The sequence below is a fragment of the Python bivittatus genome, unplaced genomic scaffold (genome assembly GCF_059951505.1).
Source record: "Python bivittatus isolate LINGU-HERP-01145 unplaced genomic scaffold, Pbiv_v1 ctg000020_np1212, whole genome shotgun sequence".
NCBI lineage: Eukaryota > Metazoa > Chordata > Lepidosauria > Squamata > Pythonidae > Python > Python bivittatus.
The window spans coordinates 44,121,171-44,139,549 of record NW_028277030.1 but is presented as its reverse complement, the minus strand read 5'-3'; the positions used below and the strand labels follow the sequence as shown (position 1 = coordinate 44,139,549).

Here is an 18,379-nt window from a genome sequence, read left to right as displayed (position 1 = left end):
CCCGCGCTCATAATTGCTTAGTATCCATACTGTGCTGATTCAAGGTTTTGTTGGCATGAAGAGGAGTGCATATAATGGTTTTTCTACTGAGCATCATTTGAAAATTACTGAATTGGAGTCAGCCAATGGAATTAATTGAGTTTTCTTAGAAATATTATGGATTAGATCCAGATTTAGCTGTATTTAGAATATACTAATTTAAATTAATGGGATTGTGTTAGTGATTATTAAGATCCAGCAATTTCAGTGCATTTAGATCTAATATTATGTATGTATTAACATTAACATGTATGTATGTATGTATGTATGTGTGTATATATACAGTATACACTCACACACACACACAATCAATTTGTTAATGTTAAGGTTATGCAAAATGTTCTGTGCACAGAAAAGCTGGTTTCAGATAGGCTGTGGCCAAAAGAAACATGCATATTTTATGTGTCTGGTGTATGTGTGGAATGAAACAGCTGCTTTTTTTCAAGTGGGAAAAAAGCCAGCAAGGTTAATAAGAGGTTGGGAAGCAAGGGGAGAAATGATTGGGGTATTGGTGGGCAGATGAAATGTGCAATGGCAGGAGCTGCTAAGGGGAGGAGGGGAGAGAAGGGGCAATGTGCTCTAAGTACCCCATCTAGATTTTGTTTTATCTAAATCCAAAACAATCAGAATGTTCCAAGTTTCAGTTCTTCCAGACTGTGGCTGATCCAAAATAATTCTGCACAATCTCTGAAATGCAATTGTTTGTTCTGGATTCAAAAGACATAATTTCCCCCATTATGTATATGCCCCTGTAAAGTACTTGCAGGGTGCTATGCTTTGAGAAGATTACTGCATTGGATTTATTTTATATTGAATGTTCATTTGTCTTAGTGCCTCGTAGTGGACCCCGGAATATAAGAGTATTTGATCCAACAACAAACAGCCTTTCTGTTCAATGGGACCATGCCGATGGGCCTGTGCAGCAGTATAGAATCATATATACTCCCACTTCTGGAGACCCCATTGATGAATATGTAAGTTCATGTTTCATAGTATATATTATAGTCTGTATTAACTGTAAATCTGAATGCCCCTATTGTGTAGAAGTTGTTGAATGAAAAATGAAATGAAAAATACTGTTTTCTCATTGCATGGTTAAAACGGAGTCATGTCCCTGTAACTATACAGTTACGCATAGGCAGTAACTTTCTTGGAAATATAACTTTCTTCAGTCTTCATGTTCTCTGGTGAAGCTAATTTTACAAGCCTTAGTAGTATTTCAGACTACTTACTGGAAAAGGCAAAACTATTTCCTCCTCTGAAATAAAACTATTAGAAATATATCTTGCACTGCTGCAGCCATTAGGCTAGACTTCATCACATTTAGAGTAGACTCATTGAAATAAATAGTATTGTTAGTCATGGCTTGCTTGTTCCTGTGATTTAACTGGATTTAAAAGGTCTATATCCAACCTACTATGTGTACATTTTAATCTGCCTGTTGCATAGGTACATTTCACCATGAATTGTAAACAAATTGTGGCCTCTTGCTCATATGTGCGCTATTCATTCAGTATGCACTACTTAGCAAAAAAAAAAAAGTCTGTAAGCTTACTTTTCTCACTATGGGTATGTTTTCTTTTAAAAACAGAATATACTTCCATCTCTACCATAAGAGCAAACAGACTCTGTCCAGAAAAAATAAGCACATGAGTTAGGCTGTTACAAGGAGGTTCTTCATTTCTTTGCTGTCAGGTTATGAATTAAAAGTAGTGGTTCCTTAGCAAGATAACTTTATCTTACTCACCTTTGTCTGTACAGAGTAGCTTAAATATAAGGTATATTTAAGCTCCGTTAACATGCAAATTGATTGAAATCAGTGGGTTTAAATAACGCTAATATATAGTCAGCTCAAGAGCAGAAAATATAGTCAGGGATTACTTTTGTAATCTGTGCACAGGTGATCAAGAAGGGGAGGATACATATTTGTACAAGCCAATTCTATCCACCTGAATGGAAGGATAATCTCAGTTGATTGCCATTCATTTCTAATGACCATTATATATCTGTCTTAGTATAAACACAAGTAGCAGTAATGGGTTTTGGCTCTCAATTTTTCTTTTGGACATTCTTCCAATATTTTTTACAGTTTATAACTTCCTACTTCTAATTTAGCAGCCCAACTTTGCTGATATAGTTTAGCCAAATTATTTCCCCATAGGGAGGTTAATGGTATAAATTCTGTTCACTTCTGTGGAAAAAATTCTCAGTCCATAAAAATGTGTTGTAGTTGCTTATAATTATTGCTTATTTCTGAGTAAGCTTGCTATGTCTTAGTATTATACTTGAGGAAAAATATACTGGTGTAGTATAAAATGTTTGTCTCTGTTTTACTATAGAATTTCAGTCACTTTGAAGGAAAAACATTAATGGCCAATCTGGGGTCAATCTGGGGGGAATAAGAAGATATTATTGCATTGTTGTATTGTGTTGTATTATTGAACTGTGATCAACTTACAGTCCACAGTGATTAAGGCAGTATAGAATCTCCTAAATAAAATAAATATGAATTACTGAACTACATTTTAATCTTCGAGTTTGAGGCTGTATCTACTTCCATCTTTGGATGATTCTTACTGTTTAACATCTTACTGGATGTTAAACTATCCAATTCAATATATACACTAACAGTAGACATAGACCAAACTACCCAACATGTGGGTAAGTGTGATGGGTGGACCAAAATAAAAGTATATATTCTTGTTTGGTGCAGTCTGTTTGTATACTACGACTTGTGTGATTGGTAAATTATTTATAGTTACTACTCTGTTAAATGCACAATACTTGCCTGCTTGCATTTTGTTTTAGACAACAGTGCCTGGAAGAAGAAACAACGTATTGCTACAGCCTTTGCAGTCAGATACACCTTATAAAATTACAGTTGTAGCAGTTTATGATGATGGAGATGGTGGACAAGTGACAGGAAATGGAAAAACAGGTATATTTGATATAATTGTTATCTCAGTGCTCTTTTGGATTTCAAATAATAAATTTCAGCCAACAATGAAGGAGAGCTTAATGTCTGTAAAGAAAAAAGAAAAGGACTGCTTCAAATTACTCCTCCAAACTAACTTAACTAGCTCTGTAAAGCCTAGTTACTGTAGGCAAAATTTGCCATTTGTCACCCCAAGTTGAAAAAAATGTCTTACATAGTATACTGGAGGAAGTATAGATCTGAAACAGTGGAGTCCTTGGGGTTCTCTGAGCTTGGCTGTTTTCTTGCAAATGTTTCATTACCCAAATAGGTAACATCTTCAGTGCACTGAAGATGTTACCTAGCCAGGTAACGAAACATTTGCAAGAAAACAGCCAAGCTCAGAGAACCCCAAGGACTCTACAGTTCAACCCTGAGCTACACATATTCACTTCTATTAGGTATGAAACTATCCATTACATTTCTGAAAATACATATTAAAAATATTTAAACAAATGCCATATATGATACAAATTACTTGTGGTGAAACATTCATATTTAAATTATTAATTTTATTCCCAATACCCAATTTAAGCAAGGCACATGTAGCTAAATCTCTTGCTGTTTCTAATACCAATATATTTAAATTCAATTAAATAATCTGAGTTATTTCTCTAGGTACTCTCAGCCCAAGGTAAATTATTCCCTATGCACACCATCGGAATTTTCTAAAGATGATTTTAATAATATGATAGTACTCAAAGGCTTCAGTTTTAATTTAGGCTCCAAAATCATAAATTAATTTTATTTATTTTGGTATGGAAATCTCAGCCTTACAGATTGGATATTTGACTCTATCAGCAACTATTGTACGCTCCTTTTCTGCATGTGTCAAACCATGAACCTAACCACTCTGCCTAAAGAATTAAACACAAATCAAACAATAAAAATAAAGTGAGAGAATAACTCTTAAAAAGAGTTTAGATTGGATCCATTTAGTTCCTGCAGCTTGGGAAAATAATAAAATAATAATGAGCCATTTTAAAGATTTCAGAGGAAAAGAAAATTTTGAAAGAAGTAAAAAAAAACATAGACTTGGCATTACAGTTTATCAGATGCCTTTTTCCCTAACTTTATACATTTAATTCTTTTGTTTTTAGTTGGACTGCTTTCTCCTCAGAATATACGTATTTCTGATGAATGGTATACTCGATTCAGAGTGGCCTGGGATCCTGTCCCATCTCCTGTTCTAGGATACAAAATTGTGTATAAACCTGTAGGTAAGACTGCACATGCTGGACTGCAAACATGCAAGTATGGCTTTGAGACTGAATTTTCAGCACCTTTCAAAAACTGGTATCAAAACAGGCCTTGCTATGATTTTATAAGAGAGGCCTCTACTTAAATTCCCAGAGAATTGCTGTCAGCAAAATAGGGATTCTCCATTGAATGCCAATCATCTGGCTCATTATAAGGCATCTCTTTATGTTAATATATAGGACTGCACATTAACATTCTTTTCCATATTTTTTTCTTCTAAGGTTCGGATGAGCCCATGGAGGTATTCGTTGGAGAGATGACTTCATATACTTTACACAACTTATTGCCTAGTACTCCTTACGATGTGCAAGTATATGCTCAGTATGAGTCTGGAATTAGCGAACCCTTGGTTGATCAAGGCACTACATGTAAGCTTTTTTTCCCTATATGTTAATACTGATGTGAGAATTGAAATGATTTCAACAAGGAAGCTTGATCTCTTAGAGCTTGCCTGCTCTGTAGAAAAGATACATTTGAATAAGTGCCCTATTATGTTGGGCTTTCAGGGAACATGCCATTATCCAAGAAGTGTTCAATCCCTAGGTCACTATGGGGTATTTAAACATCGTGCTATTGTCTCTGTGTTTAATGGTGTGAAAGATGCCAATTTTCTTGAAACTTCTCTGTACAGGGAATATTACACCCCAGTGTCCTTCATATAAATGTATGATAGCAGTGGGCATCTGCAGGAGCTTGCTGCTTTCATCAGAATGACCAAAGCAGTGACCTCTGAATGACTTCTGCCCCATTTGTGCATGCATGTGGAGTCAGAACACACATATGAAAGGTGCAGGCCTTATGCCATGAAGCTGCTTTTATCCTGCCTCTTCTTGCGCTCCTGTGGAAGGTGCTGAGAGTAGCAACCCCTCCCCCAATGATTGTTAATGTATTATATTTATGCATATTTCTAAGATTTTAAAGCTTATAAAATATAATGGGTGAAATATAAATATATATTTGAATATAAATGTCTCAGTACATCTCCATTTTGGCTGAATATTCAGTAACAAGTTCAGTTTCAATGCTATGTAATAAGGAAGATCTGTAAAGCATTCTAACTTGTTGAGGATTAATGGTGGAATTTTCATGTGTTGGGATTTCAAGCAAATGTTTTTTCTGAAAAAGAAGAGTGCAGTCTCACTGTCCATTTTTGAATCAGCTCTGATTCCTGCATTGCCTGATGTCATTGCATATAGCCCTTTGCCTGTAGCTCTGCTTTACATCATGTTTGTGTTTGCCTGAATATAAATAAACTTGTAAATCATGATCAGATGAAATCTATAATAGTTTGTCTGAATAAAGCTTTGTCTCACTTTTTGCAGTATTATAAAATGTTCCTAATCATTATCTCCTGATCAGTGCTGAATAGGATTACCAGATATCTGAATAAGCAAAGGAGGACACAGACAATAGGAAAGGAGGATAAATGGGCGGGGGGAGGACACACTGACTGTTTAACTTTCTTGGCAGCTGCAACAACAACAACAACAAAAAACCCTTAGGCCTACATGTATATGAAACTACTTTTTCCAGCATCAGAAAGACTTTCAATGGCAAGAATATGCTAGAGCAGATAGGAGGCAAAAGCCTCTGGGGGAGATGGGTGGCATATAAATTCAATAAATAATAAATTATAATTATAATGAAACTGATTAAGTTCTAGTCAGCTTCAGGCAGCGGGGAGGGAGGGTTCTAATCAACTAATGAAGGTCACAGAGCAGATCTTGTTGCATTAGCAAACACGGCTGCAGAGAAAACCTGCTCAGGAAGAGATAGCTTGTAGATATTCAAAAATCCAGACAATATTTGATTTTAAGACTATGCCGTCAGACTGAGGACATGAGGACAAAAAGGAGGACATGTTCTCTTTTTGCCAGACATCTGGTAACCCTAGTGCTGAATGACTTAACATGATTGGTCATAATTGCAGAGCTTATTTAGTTTGCCTCCATGTGCTTAATGGAACTTTTTGCTTATATTCTCCATAGTGTACTTGAATGTTACAGACGTAACAAGTTATAACGTGGGATGGGACACTTTCTGTATCAAATGGGCAGCTCATCGGTCAGCCACTTCTTACAGACTGAAGCTAAATCCAGCTGATGGTAACTATAGTTTTAGGTGAAATATTGGTTACATGTCACAACTAATTTACAGACTATTTATTGATCCTTTTTAATTATTCGGCATATCTGAATTACATTGTTCACCACTCAAGTCTGTATGGATTGGAGTTGTTATAAATAATGTCATTAAATAAATATGGAGGATTGCTGTTTCCAGCAAAAAATAGCATTATTTCAGCTGCAGGACCTTTTTCTTCAGGGTGCTTCCTTTATATCCCTGCTGCTTTTCTGAACTTTCCATGATTATTCAAAATGTGCATTTTCAACTACTGATAACAATAAGTAGTGAGGACCAGGGAGGGAACTGAAATCTGCAGAGTGCTAATAAGTACTCTCTCTTATTTTATAAATCCTTACTTTTATAAATCTGTTTATAAATCCTTACTTTTATAAGTCCTGGTAAACAATTGATAATGGGTCCTTTGTATTTTTAATTATATTTGATTAGCAGATATTCCCCTGATTTTTTAAAAAAATTATTCCTTATCTTTTGTTTCTGACTGGAGTTCTCCTTTGAATAGAAATATACATTTAGTAAATAAATAAATAAACCTGGCCAAAACTGTATCTAACATATACTGGTGTCAACACATTGCCTGCCAAGCAGGGTAACTTCTACATATTGTCCTAACCTTCTTAGGAATAGATCTATTTTTTTTAACTTTCCTTTTGTCTTTGATGATATGAGATATGATGTGATATGCTATGCTATGCTATGCCACGCTATGGTATGCAGATGATGATGATGATGACGACGACGACGATGATACCCCATGCTTGACAAATCCCTTTTCTGCTTCTTCTGTGGATGGATGCCCTTAGCCAGAAAGCTGTCTTTAATTAAGGTTCAGGCTCAGAGAGGTGAACCACTCTGGAACTCTTGGCTAGGTTGGGAGCTGGAGAGAAAGACAGCACAAAGCTTGAATGCTTCACACTGGCCAAGGGTTCCAAGGAAATTATCTATTTTTGGCAGTGGAAGAATACTCTTGTGCTCCAGTGGACATTTCTTAAACTGTGGATTCTTTTTACTTTCTTTCTATATTCTGCGGGAATCATCTATATCTCCCAATAAGATATCAGATTATTATACATCTTATATACCTGATTTGAACATATTTTGCCCCAGATGGTCCTTCATTTATAATTCTCCTTAATATTACACTTCAGTAATTAATCAATGTGAACTTGTTACTGCAAATAATGCTTCTATATGTTGCATGATATGAATAAATAATTTTGAAACATAGTTGTACAAACAGAATATGTTACAAGGCTAGAAAGTATTTTTATCTCCTATTTTATTTTGGAAAGAGGAGGTTCGTATGAGCATTGAGGAACTCTGAAGCAGATGAAAACAAGTATTAAATTTAACTACCCTGCATCTTAAGGAAGAATATTGCTTGCGAAGCAATTCTTCCCCTGTGTGCTGTTGTGAGAGATTAGCTATTCCACATCTTTTCTTTCTCATATCCTGGCAGTGCTATTCACCAGCCTGTAGGCCAGATGCTCCATGGTTTCTTCCAAGAGTTTTAGAAGATTAAAACAGAAACAAAACACCCTGCAGTAGAGTTGGTAATAATTTCACTTGGTAACAATTTCACTTCTTTGTGATGTGTATTACTGCATACTGCTTACAAACAGGGATATACTGTATATGTAAGTTCCTACAAATTAAGCATTCTTATTTTTACCTGCTTACAGGATCTAGAGGTCAAGAAATAACAGTGCGTGGATCAGAAACCAGTCACTGTTTCACTGGGCTTTCACCTGATACTGAGTATAATGCTACTGTCTTTGTACAGACTCCAAATCTTGAAGGACCTCCAGTGTCTACAAAAGAACACACATGTAAGTCCAAGATGACAAGAACGGCAATAACAACAACAACAAAACCAAAACAACTTGAGAGAATCTTGAAAGAATATAATTAAAGCATTTTTCCCTGAATATATCATTGATTTAGTAAAACTCTATTTTTCAGAGAACCTAACTTCCCTTCATTCATGAATTGAAAAATATATGTATTTTATGTGACTAGCCATACTGCCAGGATTTCAGAAAACAGTTGGATTCCAGTCTTCACATTCTGCCTGCCAGACAAAATAGCCTGGCTCATGCATAAGGCTAAGTCATACCTGGGAATTTTAGGACTTTGTAAGATATGCAAACCACCCATCATGCCTAATACAGTATTGTACTTAAATGAAGCCACCATGGGATATTTAACAAACCGTGGCCTACAATGCAATACTTGTCCTAGTGCAGGTGACATTTGGTCAGTAATTTTGTGCAACGTGCCTTGAATCTCATGAGCTTAGTGTCAATTTCTTCTCAGTAAAGCTGCGTAGCATGTGGCATTAGTCTGAGAAGAGACAGCAGTCCTTACTACTTATGTCTGTTGTGCCTTACTGCAATCAGATGTTTGATACTTCTTAACCTCTCCCCATTCCTCACCTTTTTTGCAGGGCAGAATAGTTACATTTATAGATATGAGTTCATTACATGTTATCTTTAAGGCAACATTGCAAACACAGCAGCATGAAAGTGCAATCCACTCAGAAGTCATGGGCAAGAAGGATGGGTTGTGAGAACATCAGAGGTGCTCCCTCCTGCTTTATGTTGCATCCATCCCCTATGCTTGTGACCTGTCCATCAGGGAAAGAGATATGGAGAATGGGCACAGAGGGAGCAGGAGGGAGTATTCAGCAATGTACATGCTTCATCCTCAACAGGTGTTCCAGGGAAACAATAATGCTGGTAGTAAGTGGCCACGGTGGCAGGACTTCAAAGTCACTGAGACACGTTTGAGCTATAGCTAGGGTGACAGGAGGATCCAACTTTTGCTGGAACATGTTGGTAAACTTCTAACAACTGATCAGCCAAGTGAGCAGTTTACTATAGTTTTGCTCTGCTCATGTTACTCACCAAGTTAAGAAAATGCAAAATATTTTAATTGATTTCCTTTAGTAATCAAGCCAACTGAACCTCCAACTGAACCCCCTACGCCACCTCCACCTCCAACAATCCCACCTGCACGTGATGGTAAGTGTTTGTTTTTAGATGTCTATAAGATCTGAAAACTGTTGGGGATTGAGAGTTCTGAAGCTTTATGTGGATTTAAAGTACTATAATTAAGAGTAATCATAGCTTGTAAAATGAAGTAAGTTCTGCTTAACACGGCATTTAATCTTTCACTATTTTCTGTGTATCTACACATACAAGTTGGTATTTTATCTTTTGTTCTGTGCACATATTTGGTGCACATAAGTGTCTTAATGTCTTTTTTATAAATCCAAATAGAGAATAATGTTTTTCAAAAACCTTTTGGATAGCATATCACATTGAAAAGTTTGATAATTCCAATTACAACATCTTTTTTTTTTTACTGTGCTGCATCTTTTGAGTGACTTCTGAATCCAATGTATGTTTTAGTATGTAAGGGTGCCAAAGCTGATATAGTCTTCTTGACTGATGCTTCCTGGAGTATTGGAGATGAAAATTTCAACAAAGTAGTGAAATTTGTTTTCAACACGATTGGTGCATTTGACCTAATAAATCCTGCTGGAATTCAGGTTAGTCAATTTTTAAATATTAAGCAAGAGAAATTGTTTTGTTTATTTTCTGTATGATATCTTTCACATGAATAGTGTAGTTATAATATGGCAGTTTGAGGAGCCTTTTCACATCTTCCCTCTTCCTTTCCTTTTTCTTCTTTAACTATTTTTAAATAGTCTTATAACAAAAATTCTCTAAATGACAGACCAATTAAAAAACAAAGTCAGGCAAATCTTTAAAAACCTGTAATTAATGATAATAAAAAGTATGTGCTTGTATATGTTTATATATGATTTTTATATAAGATGTATGGATAAGATGTATATATAAGATGTGTGTGTATATATATACACACACAGTATATATATATATATATATATATATATATATACACATATATATATACAGTGTGTATGTGTGTGTGTGTATATACACACACACACATACACATATATATAAGATATTTATATATAAGATTTACATGTGTTTAAGACATATAAGATTATAGAATATGTGCTGTTGAATAGTATTTTCTTTAACAATATAACATTACATTTTCTGTTTTTCATTTTAGGTTTCCTTTGTGCAATACAGTGATGATCCAAAATCTGAGTTCAATCTGAACACATATGGCGATAAGGCACAGGCCCTGGGAGCACTTCAGTATATTCAGTACAGAGGAGGGAACACACGAACAGGTAATTTAATAGAACTGCTGAATATTCATTTCAAGAAATAGGGATTTTTCATATTATTACTGCATAGGTTTTAATTTAGAATTTATTCTAGTGTTAGTTTCCCCCCTCTAAGCTAATGGTTTTAGGTGAATCACCTAAATAAAGCTCTTTTTTGATTCACAGGAAAGGCACTTGCATTTATCAAAGACAAGGTACTTACATGGGACAGAGGCATGAGGAAAGGAGTTCCCAAGGTCCTTGTTGTCGTAACAGATGGTCGGTCACAAGATGAAGTGATGAAAGCTGCAGCTATCATACAGCAGTCTGGTAAGCCATATTTGGGTGACAGGATTTAATGGGAGCATAATTCTGCAAACTTCATCAAATATCAGATTCTGTATCATGGATGGTTGGAATAGGTACAGATTGTAAGTGCTTCATAGCCATTTGTGCCTGAAGTAGTGCATTGTTCAGAGTACTTGAAATACTGCCTATCTCTGTACATATTTCCACCACTCACCCACCCCAACTTAAGATGTGTAGTGGAGCCCACTCCAATTTGAGAATGAGATAGTTGTTATCAGAGAAGTGCCAGACCTCCTGTGTGTGGCGATACTGGTCTTATAATGTATGTGATTTTTAAAGCCATAATCCTTTGCTTTAGTCAGTGGCAGTGAACAGAACTCCAAGACTTTTCTCCATTTGGCAAGCAAAGTACAGAACACAAATCTTAGTGAAAACTTATTTATGTGCTAGTTCTTTTAGGATTGATTACTAAATGGTGCAAAGGCTTAGCAATGTACTGGATATCTTTAATGTAACTGTATCTGTATGTTTATTGCCACAGCTCTCAAATTCTGCAGAACCCACCAGCCTGAACACACACACTGTCTTAGCCCAACCAACTTCACAGGATTTTTATTCTGAGAAAAATGGGAGGGAGGAATATTATGGTTTGAGCTCCTGAATGAAAGACAGGATATAAATCTACCAACTATTGCAACTTCTAGTGGGATTGGAAAAAAAAGTCATTTCAAATATATTTTATCATTTCAAACAATTTTCTATCTCATTTTTTTACCATAGATCACTCTCTATATTTCAAATGAAAAATGAATTATGCATTTCTTTCACTGTAATGTAATCTTTCTGGTATCTGCATTTACTGTTTTACATCAGAGCAAAAACAGGTCTGTGCCTGTTGTAGAGAACTTAACCCAACAGATAATGCTGCCTGACATGTCCTTGTATCCTCTAACAAGCATGGGTGATAGAGAGGAATAATAGATATAGTTTAGCGACATCCAAAGGACCATAAATTCCTTATCCCCAACTTCTGCAGATTAGGTACCTACTTATCTTAATAACGAATTTCAGCTGTTAAGTGTTCATCATCTCTATTGGACTGTCTGTGCTTACAGTTTCCTTTCATATTAATCATAATCCTTTACATCATCAAGAGTTTTACACCCCTCCTTTCTGTCACACATGAAAATGGAAGGTTGGTTACACTGAAATTAAAGAAATTCTTCCTTAAATTGTTCACAATATGGTCCTCCCCCTCAGTAAAATTCTACAACAAGCAAAAGAAGGAGGGTGCACTTTATGTGATGTAGGGGGCTATATAAATATGATAAATAATATTTGTTATTTATGACATATTTAATATATGATAAATAAATGATAGTTTATATTGCTTTTAAATTACTTTCCCAGAATGTTTGACAAAAAAGATATTACAATTTATATATATATATAAAAAGCTATTGTGAAAGAATTCCAGTGACTGTTGTGTATCAAATGCAGGTCCTATTTATAGTGAGATCCAATTTCAAATTCTTGCACCTCTTTCTCATGCTATTCAATGGGCTGGGGAGTTCTCCCTTTTAGGTAGGAGGCCCAGTTTCCACCATATTTTATTTGGATAATGGCCAGATCTGCTATTTGCTTTTCTCTGATTGTGTGAGAACTCTCATATTCTTCAAATTAGAGGCTAGAACCAGGAAGGCCATTTTTCTGAAATGTTTCAGAATTCAGTTAAAGTATCTTTCATTAGCATGGCCCTCCTCAAAGCTGGCTTACATGCAAGGAAGGATATATAAAGACAAAGTAAGGTTCTTTTTTTTTTAAGTTAATCTTCAGTTATATTTTTAATGTGCCCAATGAGTCAGTGCTTATTTTCAGAGGAGAGAGGCAAAGAAATAATAGGCAAGCTTTGTTAAGAGGATAAGATTGCCCAAAACTTACTAACAAAGGAAATATAGATAAATTCTAGGAGAGAACCTGTAGGCAATATCAGCTATCTGAGAAAGAGAAATCAGGAGAACCTGAAAAAATAGGCTGAATATAAAATAAAAAACAAAAAATTAGATTTAAAGTAATGTACAGGGTGAAGGTAGGATATTTTTCATTTCTCAGTTTTGTTAACTGATCTTTGGCAACCCAAAATGGTTTTTTAAATCATTTCCATTATTCAACATTTTTTTCTTTAATAAATATGTTGTAAGATCTTAATCATATTCTAACGATTAAAGAAACTATTAATAGTTTCAGTTTAAAATTTCTATACATTATCCTGTTTCTTTCTTCAGTGTAAACATACCTATAAGTGAAAGCTTTTTCCTTCTTTTGAATAGATCTCTGATTTCCCGCTGTAGCAAGATAATTTACAACATAAATGTAAATGTACAGATACAGTTTAGTTTCACTTCACATATTCATTCTAACAGTGTTCTTCAAACTGGCACTCAGTAGATATATCGGTAATGCAACTCCCTGACTTCCTACCTGAGACTTCTGAGAGCTACAACCCCCAAATACCTGGGCAGTATCAGGTTGTTGCCCTAATATGGTGGGTCACTGAGCATATTTCTTTAAAAGAACTTGGAGAAACAATCCTATGTTCATATTATTTCAACCAATATTGTCTTTGCAGGTTTCAGTGTATTTGTTATTGGTGTCGCTGATGTTGATTACCATGAACTGGCCAAAATTGCAAGCCAGCCAAGTGAACGTCATGTCTTTATAGTTGACGACTTTGATGCTTTTGAAAAGATTGAGGATAACCTTATTACGTTTGTTTGTGAGACAGCTACCTCAAGTAAGTAAAATAGTATTCCTGTAATCTTTTTTTCAGGATGGGTTGACATATTTAATCCAGTGTACATCATATTATAACATACCTACTATTTTATTAAGGAAAAAATAAATATTTTTCCTCACTGTTATATAATCAAAATGGAAGAGTCAGTGGTGGAATGCATGCTTTGCCTACAAGAGTTCTCAGATATATCCCTTGCGAATCCAGGTAGAGCTTGGAATGATTCTAATACAAAACTGTGGAAAATCACTAATGCTCATTGTAGAAAATTTGGAGGTTGCTGAACTAAAGCTCTGACTCTTTAGAAGGCAACTTGCTGTTTTCCTAAAATGAGCATAAACATGAACGCATAACCCTTAGCCCATATTAACATTCCATGGCATCCTTATCTGTTTTACCCTTGGAATTCTTAGCTGAGATGGAATGGCTTATCTAATGGCATTTTTTGAGTTACAACAGAGAGCAGCATATTGAGTTGAACCAGGGAGGTCCTCTCTCTTTCTCAGGCATATTTCTGTGAATTTCTGGGTTACCTGTCTCTGAAGGAGAAACTTAACCATAACCTGAATTATGGAATCCTTCAGAATAGATACATATATAGATCATTGCAGATGGGTATGGAAATGGAAATGGAAATGGAAATAGATTGATGCGTGACTCTGATAAAAAGCAACTGTTGACATATAAACCCATTTAGCTTCTCTCTGAAAACTTTCTAAAAGCATTCCCTATCTTTGTGCCATGAAAACAGTCTTGGCCATAAAAGTAATCAACCACAGTTACCATATCAAAGGAGGCTAAGAATGGTGGTATTTGTAGTTCTGCATCTCTGAAGGACATTCGTTTGCAGGAACCTGTTTGCTTCTGCTAATAGCAATGCCACTGCTCATTCATGACTGTATCTGTTTCTTTTTTCCAGCTTGTCCTCTCATGTACTTGGATGGATACACTTCTCCTGGTAAGAAATAATAAACAAATATTCCAGGTTAGTAATGTCTCAGTTCACTGTTTCTAAATCCCATCACTGTTGTTTCTTTTTTTCTTTTTCTGTTTGTTCTGTCCTATAGGCTTCAGGATGCTGGAAGCTTACAATTTAACAGAGAAACATTTTGCTTCAGTACCTGGAGTTTCCTTGCAGTCAGGATCTTTCCCGAGCCATGTGGCATACAGGCTTCATAAAAATGCTTTTGTTAGCCAGCCCACTGTGTAAGTATACTGTTTCTTTTTCTTGAAGGCTTTTCTAATTGGGGAAAATTGGCTGGATGTGGTTATACTGATAAGGATAAATGCTGAATCCTTGCTAACAATGGTAAGAAGTAAAGATGTATTACTTTGCTACAAGATACATATACACAGAGAGAGTGTGTATATAGTATATACTCCCTTTTGGAGCCTCTCATAAACAGAATGAAGTAAAAAAAAATAGTATGGGAAATAAAATACATAAAATAGCTATTCTATACAGTGCATTAAAATTATGTACATAGTCTGGGACTTAAATCCTTAAATATCTGGAACAAAAAGAAATGTTACCTGGCACTGAAAAAATAACAATGTGGGCAACAGGTAAACCTCCTTCAGGATGGCATTCCACGGTGAGAATGCTGCAACTGAGAAGGCCCTCTTTCTGGCAGCCTCCTGCCTGAGCGTTGTAGAGCATTCTGAGAAAAGGCTTTGAAGATTATCTGTTTGTTTGGACATATGCGTAGGAAGGAAATATCCCTTTAGGTACTCTGGACTTTCATTGATGTTATGAGCACTACTCTGTCCTTCTTCCCACATCCATCCCCACTGCAGAAGAAAAGAAAACTTTAGCTTTAAATATAATTCCAGCAGATTTCACAATACTTTTCAATGGGTTTAAAAGAAGAACAGGCTCATATATATATACTGAATAATATGGAGGATTAAAATTAGCCTTTCTCTCTTTTTTGGGAGAAAATGTTTAATTCTCATATATAAAGATGAGTTTCTTTTGAGTCTTTAGTACACTTTTTTAGGGGAATGAGTGATCAGCTGATAAGCAAGAATCTTTGGTGCTGTCTGTTAAACAGCACACTGATATTCACACAAACTTATTAACTGTGATAAAGATTAAATGTAATGAAGTGCTTTAGCATTTTTAATTATGCCTTTTTGGTGAGGGATGTTTCTGCTTTCTTTAATAGGGAAATTCATCCAGATGGATTACCAAAGGCTTACACTATCATATTTTTATTCCGTCTTCTCTCGGAAACCTCTACTGAACCATTTGCAATTTGGCAGATAACAGACAGAGATTACAAACCACAAGTTGGAGTTGTTCTTGACCGTAAGGATGATTCCTCCTGCCTCATTTGTTTGCATTATGAACTGATTATGTGAATGGAATGTACATATGATGTTTTACTTTTTGAATATTTCAAAGTTGAAATATCTCTATATAGTACAATATTATCGTTTTACTCTGATACAGTTTATTCAGTATCAGAAATCAGCTAAGCACAACATCGTGAGGCAGATTGCAACTAATTTTCTATCAACATGCAATTTGCATAATGTTTGCATGGGTTGTGGTTTGCCAAACCACAGCTAATTATTGTAATCTTTATGTGAAACAATTCAGCCAGTGCTTTGATCTGAACTTTAAAAATGTAGGGTTTTAGAGAATTAGGGAACAACAATTAATTTGGAGAAAGTATTCCAATAATTCTGACCTGAAATAATACTCTAAATAATTTTTTACAAAATTAGGCAAGAAAAAGGTTTTGTTTATCTGAGTGTTATCTCAGGCTCTCCTTTGTGAGCCCGTCTAAAGATTGATAGCCTGCCAGCAGTAGCAGTAAAATTTGTCAGCACTTGTGAGCTATCAGTGTATATAAGATATTGCTTTAGTTTCGTGTTTCTCAACCTTGGCAACTTTAAGCTGTATGGACTTCAACTCCCAGAATTTGCTAGCTCTAATATATTCTACTTATATATTAAAAAGAGTAAATATGCTAGGAAGTTCTACTTTCATATTTATACTGGAAAAGCCTTTCTTCAGATTGCCATAAATCATGATTCTTCCACGTGGTATGCGGGTTCTGACTCAAAAATTGGCAAGTTGAAGATTGCAAGATGTTTCATCTCATGTTTTCTCATGTTTCAGCCGTAGACACTTAGTGTTGCATTAAGCACCTCAATTCAGTGTTTGATTCGTTTCAAAGCATCCCTTTGGATTACCAGAATTAGCTGATTGGATGATTTATGCTCTGAAAGGGAACTATATTTGTATGGAATATAATAATATTGCTACCCAAAATTCCTAATTAAGGAATTGGTATCAATCAGGTTTGGAAATGGGTGTGCATAGATTAAGGAGCTGTTTTGAGCTGCCATGAAATGATACAGCTGCTTTAAAAGTTAGAGACAGGTGCTACGTTTCTGCCCTTTGTGAACTGAAGCATCTTTTGGAGTTGAAACATTATATAGCCCTATAATGAACTATCCATATCAATAATATAATGTATTTCTCCCTAGCTTCCAGCAAAGTGTTATCATTCTTTAACAAGGACACAAGAGGAGAAATTCAGACAGTAGCATTTGAAGGTGATGAAATAAAGAAACTCTTTTATGGAAGTTTCCACAAGGTAAAACCATTTTCTGTAGATTATTATGAATAATGATATCGGCTTGAAAACAAATAAAAGCCTCCACTCAAAAATAGTATGCCTAGATGGTAAATGCAACAGTATATACTTGCTACCAGTAAGTAAATAAATAACTGTATCATTGGTTTCCTTGTATATGGGATTGGATGGTTAATCTCCAAGCATGTTTGAAAATAAAGAGAGGAAGAAGCTGTGAGAGCTGCTTTAAACTACACAGATCAGCATCCTTATCTCAAATTTCATATCTTCTAACTATTATTAGCACAGTGCATCTTCTTGGTTTGTAATGTAACCATTTACCTATTTCTTCAGCTGAGACCATTGAACAATAGTGCAGCAAAAACTAAAAAAACCCAGTATACATACTGAGGTGAAAACAATGAATAATAAGCAGTTTTTCATCCATATGTGAATATGACCACCCCAGTCCCATGTATACATGGGACTTATGCATTTGTGGCTCTTCTTCTTAATATTATTTGAAGGCAAGTATAGACTTATCTTTGAATGGAAGTAAATGTGAAGTATTATGGGATCAGGAGGACAGTTGTGTTTGAAGCAGAATGGCAGAAGCAGAGAGTCATAGATAGATCTCTAAGGATATGTTTATCACAGTTCTGCAGATGGATAAATTCTGTGGAAGTATCTTGCCAGAATATAAAAAATGTCTGTGGTGTTAATTCAGTGAGTTGCATTTCCATTCACTGAAAAATAGCTAACTTGGCTTTTTGTGAAACATTTGCTTTGGCATACTGTTTTGGGTTTTGAGTAGCACTGCCATAATGAAAGTCTCTTAGGGAAAATGTTGGCCTAGTTAATGTCTTGTCAAAGAACTCATAGAAACAGATGTTTTCTGTTTGTTGACTTGCTGTTAATGGGCCAACTATACATGACAGGAAGTTCTGTGAGTCTTCCTTGCCATTTTTTTTAATGGAGGACTGGTGAAGGAAGGAGCTCATTAACCTAGGAAACAAGATAATTATTTCTTAAAAGGAAAGTTTTCAGGGTGTCTTGGC

General features: G+C 35.4%; 1 protein-coding gene across 7 annotated transcripts in view; it reads left to right on the top strand.

Moving 5' to 3' along the window:
• The window catches only part of COL12A1 (collagen type XII alpha 1 chain), a 145,920-nt gene that overhangs the window by 97,454 nt on the left and 30,087 nt on the right, over positions 1-18,379 (top strand). For all 7 annotated transcript variants that reach the window (XM_007426960.3, XM_007426961.3, XM_007426962.3 and 4 more), the window contains 15 exons: positions 871-1,013; positions 2,848-2,977; positions 4,114-4,233; positions 4,495-4,641; positions 6,262-6,378; positions 8,101-8,247; positions 9,367-9,441; positions 9,832-9,971; positions 10,529-10,652; positions 10,815-10,958; positions 13,567-13,731; positions 14,651-14,689; positions 14,799-14,937; positions 15,900-16,042; positions 17,233-17,342. In XM_007426960.3, the coding sequence (XP_007427022.2) occupies positions 871-1,013; positions 2,848-2,977; positions 4,114-4,233; positions 4,495-4,641; positions 6,262-6,378; positions 8,101-8,247; positions 9,367-9,441; positions 9,832-9,971; positions 10,529-10,652; positions 10,815-10,958; positions 13,567-13,731; positions 14,651-14,689; positions 14,799-14,937; positions 15,900-16,042; positions 17,233-17,342 (1,883 nt within the window). The remainder of the gene's footprint in view (positions 1-870; positions 1,014-2,847; positions 2,978-4,113; positions 4,234-4,494; positions 4,642-6,261; positions 6,379-8,100; positions 8,248-9,366; positions 9,442-9,831; positions 9,972-10,528; positions 10,653-10,814; positions 10,959-13,566; positions 13,732-14,650; positions 14,690-14,798; positions 14,938-15,899; positions 16,043-17,232; positions 17,343-18,379) is intronic.